Raw genomic sequence first — 9,865 nt, forward strand, 5'->3', positions numbered from 1 at the left:
GATCCATTAGCCCTCTGCTCTACATGTCCAATTCTGTTGTCCTTGTGACGGAAAGGGTGTTATCTAATTTGACCAGTAAACAAAGGGGATGCTGGGAAGGTAATATTTAGGCAAGCTCACTCCCATTAGTATTTCCTTCGATGCGAATCTGATCTCATCAACAGCGTGTGGAAAAGGGGTAAGCTTGTAATATGGAGAAAAGAGGGGAATTGAATTCAACAAAAAGAAAAAGGTGGACTTTTCCTTGAGAGGTGAAGACTTTCTATCCATTCTTTTTTTTCGAGAGACAGAATCCGAAACAAAAAGAAAACCAAGAAAAAGCAGTGCATGTGGGTTGATGCGTTGGCCCCTCCCTTCCACTCTCCCCACACCCCAGCACTGATGGCGATGCTGATGTTACATAAACAAAACACCCATCTCTCTCTCTCTCTCCACCTTTCACCGTTTTCTTTTCTAATGGTCTTTCTCTCTCGTTCACCCTCTCCCTCTCCCTTATGTTTCTTTTGCTTTGCTTTTACCGAAAGTTGCCACTTATTAAACACCCGATATAATATTTCCCAATTATATATTTTTAATTAACACCATTTACTTTCGTGCCGGGATTTGAGTAGAAAGTCCGATTCGGTCAGGGCTCAGTGCATTTGCTTCTTTTCGTGCTGGAAACTAGAAAGTGAAAAACAAAACAAGTTTATGACACAAGGAAATTAATTGAGACAGAAAAAATAATAAAGAAATCAATAGGCAGGAAGCATAAACAAAAGACTGCTTTTGGTATTGTACTTATACTTAGTAGAGAAAATGTGATTTCTGTTCTTTTTTCTTAACCACCTGGGGCTGGAAGGAGTGTGAAGAAGTAAGGAGGTAGCGTCACAACTCTGGATCATGGATATTTGTAATTTAGTATGGTTCCCTGGAATAGGAATAAAGCTGATTCGTAATTTTGATTGGTCACCTCAGCTCAACATGATGAAGATAGTCCGAAATCATCATCACTCTATCAAAGTAAAAAGGAAGAAACATTTCACACGTGCAATCCCAAGTTCAGGTTTGTGGCTGTGAGTAAAAGGGGGTTAAACAAGAAAATAACAGAGAGAGAGAGAGAGAGAGAATTAATATCTTTGATTTGATTTGGTTTGAATTCTCTCTTCTCTTCTCTTTTCTGCGTCTGGAGGAACTGCACGATTCGGGTGCCAGCGGTGAGTCAGTGGCAGAAACGCCAGCAACGCCACCGATATGGGATGCATGGCGTCTAAGCTAGACAATGAGGATACAGTGAGGAGGTGCAAGGAGCGTCGTCGCCTCATGAAGGAAGCCGTCTATGCGCGTCACCACCTCGCTGCCGCTCATTCCGACTATCTTCGCTCTCTCCGACTTACCGGCTCTGCCCTTGTTGAATTTGCTGCCGGAGAACCCCTCTCAGTATCCGAACAGACCCCTTCTGTTCTCCTTCGCAATCCTTCCTCGCTGTCTTACCGTGCACCGCCACCACCACCTCCGCATTTACGACCCCCATCTCAATCTCCTCAGCCAGCACCTCCACAACCTGCTTTTCCTCCTCCCTCCCCAACTATTGCAAGTTCAAAGCTCCCTCACATCCTTTCTGAATCCAGCCCTTCCTCTACTCCCCGCCAAAAGCCTGCCGGAAAATATAATTACCCGCCTAATTTCCCCGGAAATTCTACTTACTCCAGCACTCCTTCTCAAGCCTCATCCGTCTGGAATTGGGAGAGCTTTTACCCTCCCTCCCCGCCTGGCTCTGACTTTTTCCGGCGACCCAAAGACGATGACCAACATTCTGACCACAGCCACGACCACTTCTCTGACCACGACCACGACCGAGACCAAGACCAACATCACCACCTAGACCACGACGACGAAGGAACCGACAGAGAAGAAGTACATTGCAGCGAATGGGGCGATCATTACAGCACTTCCAGCTCCGACACGAAATCCGAAAACAACGACGACGAAAGAGACCGAGACTCGAGATCAGAGATCGATTCTAGATCGAATTTTGGATCTTCAATTCACAACGAAACCACGGCGAAGTCGAGTTACGCTCCAACGGGGAAACCAGAGAAATCCGATGACGCAGGATCTTCTGTTAGTTGGAATGCGGGAACCGCCGAGATTCAAGGCATGCAGATGGTTGTTAAGCATCGGGATCTATCGGAGATCGTGGCAGCGATCAGGGAGTACTTTGATAAGGCTGCAGAAGCTGGCGAAACGGTCTCCGAGCTGCTTGAGAGCGGTCGGGCTCAGCTCGATCGCAGTTTCAGACAATTGAAGAGTAAGGGTTCTCGAATTCAATTTGATTAAAACATGCTTGCTAGGGTTTCGAATTTGGTCTTAATCTCAAGAATTTTCCCTAAAACTATTACTTCGTTTGCCTTATTTTTGGGGGCTGGGGTTTGATTTTGCAGAGACTGTGTATCACTCGAGCAGTGTATTGAGTAACCTGAGTTCAAGCTGGACTTCGAAGCCACCGTTGGCGATAAAATACCGGCTGGACACCGGTTCACTGGTTGAACCGGGCGGTTCGAAGAGTCATTGCTCGACGATGGAGCGGCTGTTGGCTTGGGAGAAGAAGCTCTACGAAGAAGTGAAGGTGATATTTTCTCTTTCTTCTGCCATTTTCTCTCTTCGAAATTCGAATTCCAGTGTTTAGTGGGGAGACCAAAATATCCTCGACATTTACGAAAATGACTACGATATCCTCGACATTTGCGTGAGTCCACCGCAAAGGCGGAAAGCCAAAGCCTACAAATACACTACAAATCTACAAGACTAAAACAAAATGACATCAAAGTCAAACGAGGTTCTTGCTATGTTTTGTCTAAAATGCCCCTGGTAGAAGTCCAGTATTTCTGTGTTGACCTGAAGTTCGTTGTGCACTTGTGCCACACTTGAATTTGGTCAAGTATGAAACGCCATTTAAATGATAATCCTTGGATTCTATGCTAATCTACGCCGGGTGCGGAATGTGTTAACAGGCCAGAGAGGGCGTCAAGTCTACAAGACAAACAAAATGACATCAAAGTCAAACGAGGTTCTTGCTATGTTTTGTCTAAAATGCCCCTGGTAGAAGTCCAGTATTTCTGTGTTGACCTGAAGTTCGTTGTGCACTTGTGCCACACTTGAATTTGGTTAAGTATGAAACACCATTTAAATGATAATCCTTGGATTCTATGCTAATCTACGCCGGGTGCGGAATGTGTTAACAGGCCAGAGAGGGCGTCAAGATCGAGCATGAGAAGAAGTTAGCCTCGTTACAGAGTCAGGAGTACAGGGGGGAGGATGAAGCGAAGCTGGACAAGACCAAGGCATCTATAAAAAGGCTGCAATCACTAATCATGGTCACTTCGCAAGCTGTTTCCACCACTTCTTCTGCCATCACTAATCTCAGAGATACGGAGCTTGCCCCGCAGCTTGTCGAACTCTGTCATGGGTACCGTTCTATTCTCTTCTTTTTTTTTCCTTTTTTTTTTTTATTATTTGAGGAATATTTTTCATGGGTAGATAACAACGGAAATATCATCTGTCATTTGCAATTTGGCTCATGTTTACCGATTTCTGCATCATTCATTTAAATGGACAAAATGAATTTAGTGGTGGAGTGGTTTTGTCTAGTCTATTAAAACAGTAATGCCTAGACCGGATGCACTTATAAGATGGTTAACTTCTGGAATTCCTAGAGATGTTCCAGTGATCCAAAACTTAGGATCCAGTTTGTGCAATGAGAACATGCATAGTTTGCATTACATAGATTGATTGTGTATTCAAAATTTCTTCCTGTCACCTGTTTTCTTAATTTTCCCTAACCTATCTATTTCTGCAAATTATTTTTGTTCTTAGCTCATCAGTTTGCCAGCTTGGGCTGGTGCATTATGGACAATTTTCTTAGACAAGTTAATAGATCTTTTATTTTCTTTTTAGGTGGAGAATGTTTTATGTTGTCTAAATCCAAGACTTGCTTTCTTCTTCTTCTCCTTATTCAATGAGTGGTTGGTTCATTCATTCATTTATTTTCAAATCGGCATGTATGCCTGTGTATCAGAGCATGGACTCCAATTCCTAACCCACATTACTGTACCCCATGTTTGTTTGTGTGGATATGCACCCCTGATCCTCATCTTGTGACATGCATTGCCTACTGGAAAATTAAACTTGAAAATTTAGAACATGAGCCTGGTATGTTTTAGCTAATGCACCCTTGGAAGTTGAACCCACAAGACTATTCTAGATGGTTCTTTATATTTCTCAAAATTGGGTCTTTATGTTAACAAATAGTTTCCTGATTCAACAAGCTGCCCTGCTGCGGTTGTTCGTAGTGGACTGCCAAACCTTTCCTGTTTAGGCATGTAGATTTTAGACTGATCCAACTAAGTGTGGAACATAGACCTGATTAACCTTTTGAAAATTAGTTAGAGCTAGGAGAATAATTGGAGTGGAGGTTGGGAAATATGTTAGAATATCGTTTTCGGCTACGTACCAATGTTTTGTGATGTAAAATTTTTTGGCTAAGTACCTCGTTATTTGACCCGGTGGTGGCGTGCCTTAGTGACGAGCTACTTGGTGGCGAACTCCCTGGGGGAGAACTGCTTGGTGACGAACTGCTTGGTGGCGAACTGCCCGGTGGCGAGCCCCCTGGTGGAGAGCTACTTGGTGACAAATTGCTGGGTGGCGAACTACCTGGGGGTGAACTGCCTGGTGGCGAACTGCTTGGTGGCGAACTCCCTGGTGGCGAATTGCCTGGTGGCAAACTGCCTAGTGGCGAACTGCCTGGTGGAGAACTGCCTACTAGGCGGCCGATGCCTTAGAGAATGCTGGAGCTCCCTGGTGTGGCGCAATCCGACTGCCCTCATTATGAGGTGGTCTTCTTTCCGTTGTAGGCTGCGGGAGATGAGGGACCTGCGAGAACTTCATCTTTTCCTCCTCTTTGTAGGTGGCGGGAGCTGAAGGACCTGCGAGAACTGAATCAGAGGTCCCAGGGGTATTTTCCCGGTGGGGGGCTCTCCGACGCTTAAGTTAGCACTCTTATTGTAGAGAGCTTTGAAGATAATATGAGAGAGCTAGAGAGCAGGGGTTACTTCCCTTTTTTCCATCCCTCCCCTTTGGGGGGTGAGGTCTTTATATACCAGAGTCCTGGCGGGTTAGGTGGGTGAAAAGCCTCCAAACGGTAAGACTCGTCGCATCCTGTCAGAACCGGGGTACGGTGGTGAACTCCTTGAGGTCATCAGGCTGGCGCTTGTGTCAGGCGGCCAGGTCGGCGCCTGGGCCGGGTTGTTAGAGGGGTGCCTGCGTCAGTCGGTGGGTCAGTGTCTAGGCCAGGTCGTCAGGTCAGTGCCTGTGTCAGTAGGTGTGTCAGTGTCTAGACCAGGTCGTCAAGCTGGTGCTTGTGTCAGTCGGCGGGTCAGTGTCTAGGCTAGGTTCGTCGGTGGGCGCCTTGGCCGGATCGTGCGCAGTTCGCACAGGCCGCGTGCAATTTGCGCAAGCCGCACGCGCGCCGCGCAGTTCGCATGTGCCATGCGCAGTTCACGCAGGTCGTGCGTGCCGTGGGTAGTTCGCGCAGGCCGCGCGCGCGCTGCGCAGGTCGCACGTGCCGTGTGCAGTTCGCGCAGGCCGCGCGCGCGCGCCGCGCAGGTCACGTGTGCCGCGCGCAGGTCGCGCCAGGCCGGCCAGACTTGTGCCCGGGTGGGTCACCAACTTTGTAAATTTGTTGGCTGGGTATTTTCCTAGTTGTCACGAGGTGCCACATGTCACAATTTCACTAGAGGGCCAAATTTGCCCTCATCAGAATACATGAGCTCAGACCCTAAATTGATGACTCTTTGTGTGTTCGTTGCATTCATCATATTTTTCCCGTTAATATATCTGGGTCATAATTACACGCTTTAAGGAGACTCCCGGAATTCTGGCAAGTAAGCCCACTTTTACATCTGCATTGCATCCATTTTCTGTCATGTAAGCCATTTGTGTGTTTGCTTTTGTATGTCATATAGGTTAATGTACATGTGGAGATCTATGAACCAGTTCCATGAGGTCCAGAGCCACATTGTGCAACAAGTACGAGGCCTTGTGAACCTATCCACCAAGGGAGAATCAACTTCTGAACTCCACCGGCAGGCAACTCGCCACCTTGAGTCTGCTGTCTCTGCTTGGCACTCCAATTTCTGCCGCCTAATAAAATATCAGCGGGACTATATCCGATCTCTCCATGGATGGCTCAAACTCTCTCTGATTCATGTTGGCAATGACAGCACCACTGGCAGCAAAGGTGCATCTACTGCTGCCCAAACCTACACCACTGGCAGCAAAGATGCATCTGCTGCTGTCCAAACCTCCTCTGATCTCCTTCCCTTGTACGATGAGTGGAAATTGGCCCTTGACCGACTCCCAGACACTGTAGCATCGGAAGCCATCAAGAGCTTTGTTAATGTCGTTCATGTCATTGCTGTGAAGCAAACTGAGGAGATCAAGAGTAAGAAACGGGCAGAGACTGCCTCAAAAGAGCTTGAAAAGAAGGCTTCGGCACTCCGCAATATTGAGAAAAAGTTCTACCATTCATACTCGATGGTTGGTATTGGGCCTCCAGATGGTGGAGCAGCCGATGAGCAGGTTTTGGATGCACGAGACCCCCTTGCTGAAAAGAAGTTGGAGCTTGCATCCTGCCAGAGGCGGGTGGAGGATGAGATGATGAAGCATGCCAAGGCAGTTGAGGTGACAAGGGCAATGACATTGAATAATATACAAACAGGGTTGCCAGGAGTATTCCAGGCAATGACTGCCTTCTCAGGGCTGTTCACAGAGGCTCTGGAGGGGGTTTGTACACGTCCCTATGCTATTAAATAATTATAGAATTCGGTATGCTTTTTTTGAGGTAAATTAGAATTATCAAAGGCTGGATTTTTTTTTTCTGGGAAAACTATATGTCTTCTTTTCCCTCTTTTATTTCTTCTGTAGATATATGAAATTTTGCCATTTTATCTTCTTTGCAAGGGAAGAGGATGTCTCTGTTGTACAGGAAATTACTTGAACTATTTGTAAGAGAAGTTGACTTTTTGAGAGGTTGATAAAAATATGGCCTTTCCCTCCTATTTCTTTCTTTTTTCCTTCCTCCGGATCTGTAGTTTGTTTAGTTTACCATGTGTTTGGTTTGGCAGAAAGTAAGAGAAGTAGAAACCTCTCTCTTTCATCATATCAGATGGTGTATCAGTTGTATCTAGAGGCGCTTTATATTGTTTATTAGTTTTCTTATTTTCAAACCTGTTCGTGGGGTTGATATCATATTTTGCATACGATATCATAGGCCGATACAGGTTGATATGTTGCAAAATTTTAAAGTAGGCATAGGTTAAAATATATCCTTCATATATAGTCCAATTCAAGCTGATATATTGCAAAATTTTAAACCTGGGCTTAGGTTCTTTCTTTGCATATCAATTCAATTTGGATTCCAATGGATCAGACCAATCGCCTCCCCTGTCCTTATATCTAAGCTTGAAACTTGAATGCAGCACTAATAGTAGTAATAATAGAGCTGTAAAACAGGCCATGTTGGGACGGCACGGTATGGCCCATGCAAACTGTGGGTTTTACCTCCCTCCCTAGGGATATTTTGGGGGTAGGCTCGGCCCCAATCCATGCAGGCCCGTGTTGTGCCAGGTTGGAGCCATAGATCGGGTTAAAGTTATTTATTTAAAAAATTAAAATAATCTCAAATTTTTTATTTTATATGAATTTTGATGTATACAATTGTCTATTTTATTAATATATTATATTTTATATATTATTATATAATTTATAATTTATATAATATTATATATATGTATATATTTAGGGCCGACTCAAAATTGTGTCAAGTCGTGCTGAGCTGCAGGCAGCATGACTTGATTTACACCTCTAAGTAAGAAGTCACCTAGGTTAGGGAGGGGCATAGCATAGAGCTGATAGCTAATCTAGACTTGAACATGGTCAGAAGCTTAAGAATTCACCTTAACCCATCTCATTTTCATGTGTTGACCAAGTATGTTTTTGGTTCCATGGGCGTTTGTAGATAGAGTGCTTATTGCTTTAAACGTTTATTTGAAAAAAGTATTACTTTAAATGTTAATTCTTTTTATTGTTTGGTTGGGTTTCAGGTAACACCCAATAAGCTTACTTTTCACCTGATCTTAAGATATGCCACATAAGCATTTCACTTCAACAAACGCTAGGGTATTGAGGGAAACTTCAAATTCTTATTTGCCACAATGACTTGTGCACACAAATTCAAACATTTTTGTTTTTTAGTATTTATTTGATAAATATTAAAACCAAATAGTGGTTTCATATACAACAAACGCCAATGCCTATTTAACGTTGATGTGGCGGCGTTTTCCCAATAAACACCCACAGAACCAGATGCTACTTCTAGGCACAAAAATAGTAGGGGTGAATTACTAAAATCACCCCTGAAGCTTCTGTCAGTTGCTGAAACCTCTCCTATTTATTTATTTATTTATTTGTTTTCTAGTGGCAGTTGACTCCCTTCAAATTTCTAAAGCTGTTTCATCTACACCCCACCTTCCATAGAAAAGATACTAGAAAAAGCTGATGTCATGTTCTCTTAATATCTTTAAGGCCCATATACTCTGCTCATCGTCTCCCACCTTTCAACTGAAAAGATAAACAATGGTCACATCACATATTAGCAATTTTTGATGCTCATGGATAAACAATTTATTGTAAGGAGAATATTACTTCCGCAAGTAAATGAGTCGTTCTGAAATCATTCTTTATCATGGGACTCACTAATACCGAAAAACGAATATGGATTTATTTATTTTCCATGAAACCTACCAATTTACCCACCTCCATTTCTCAGAAAACAAACGAAACCTAAAAAGAATTAAGAGTGTTCCGTTCCCATTTATCTATAGCCTTAATGTACATCATGTACAATAAAATAATACTCATAATTTTAAAAAATACTCCCAAATCATTCCTCCTTTTACCATGCATGCTATGATGTCTACCCTATAATAATAATTGATGATGTGAATGAAAATCCACCAAGACTCAGATACTCAATCTATTTGATAATAAGCGGAGTATTCCTACGAACGGTTAAGAAATTTCAAGAAATTTTTTTTTCCCATTTGGTTTTTGCTTAAAATCGAATTACAAAGAAAATCCATAGGTTATAAAGCAAGATACTCATATATTGAAAGTCATCGAAATTTCTAAAAGTAACAAAACAAATTTAAACAATACTATTTTGGGTTATTTAATTTAGAGGTAATAGAACAAGGGTGGACTTAACTCTGTTCCCCGGCCTCTTGAAGCGATGGACAATCAGAGAAGTCCAGAGTTCAAGGCAGTCAGAATTAAACCGGAGAGAACAATACTCCAAGAGGCGGAGAGTTGCATGCAGTCTTTCTTAACTCGAGGCTTCAAAGATTTCATAGTCAGTTCAGAGGACCTTGGGTCTCAGAAGTGTTCAGAGTCGGTTGAAAGAGAGAGTAGGGATGGGAGTTACAGTCGATGCCCTGCTTTTCAAGGTGTGAGACGATTCATCAATCATCATGGCAAATTTGATATTTAAAAATAGGGGAATTCTCTTAAATTAACCTAAGTTTTAGGAAATGGATTAATCCTACTCTTACTATTTATAAAATTTCTTAAAATACTCTTAAAATTTCTGATAATTGACAAAAATATTGACGAAAGCAATGAGATGTCGAATTTGCCTTCTATTATTCTTCAAATTTTTAAAATAAAACCCAACAGATTGAATTCAACAACTTGATTCTGATATATAACTTAACAACATCATCGCTATCTCCAATCCAGCGTAGTAGCGTACAACAACCCAATTAGATCT

General features: G+C 43.0%; 1 protein-coding gene across 1 annotated transcript; it reads left to right on the forward strand.

Moving 5' to 3' along the window:
• Nucleotides 1-757: 757 nt before the first annotated feature.
• LOC148848342 (nitrate regulatory gene2 protein-like) lies at nucleotides 758-7,097 on the forward strand. Its single transcript, XM_088948429.1, has 4 exons — nucleotides 758-2,290; nucleotides 2,424-2,608; nucleotides 3,225-3,448; nucleotides 6,003-7,097. The coding sequence occupies exons 1-4, from the start codon at nucleotides 1,234-1,236 to the stop codon at nucleotides 6,850-6,852; spliced, it is 2,316 nt and encodes a 771-aa protein (XP_088804555.1). The 5' UTR covers nucleotides 758-1,233; the 3' UTR covers nucleotides 6,853-7,097.
• Nucleotides 7,098-9,865: the final 2,768 nt, after the last annotated feature.

The sequence above is a fragment of the Nelumbo lutea genome, chromosome 6 (assembly GCF_056320005.1).
Source record: "Nelumbo lutea isolate HS-2025 chromosome 6, American lotus-T2T, whole genome shotgun sequence".
Classification (NCBI taxonomy): Eukaryota; Viridiplantae; Streptophyta; class Magnoliopsida; order Proteales; family Nelumbonaceae; genus Nelumbo; species Nelumbo lutea.

What these genes read in the sequence shown, in the direction of transcription:
- LOC148848342 (XM_088948429.1), top strand. Translation starts at nt 1,234, where the DNA reads ATGGGATGCATGGCGTCTAAGCTAGACAATGAGGATACAGTGAGGAGG. An exon ending in AGCTCTACGAAGAAGTGAAG is followed by an intron (nt 2,609 to 3,224) that starts GTGATATTTTCT and finishes ATGTGTTAACAG; the next exon opens with GCCAGAGAGGGCGTCAAGAT. An exon ending in CTTGTCGAACTCTGTCATGG is followed by an intron (nt 3,449 to 6,002) that starts GTACCGTTCTAT and finishes TATGTCATATAG; the next exon opens with GTTAATGTACATGTGGAGAT.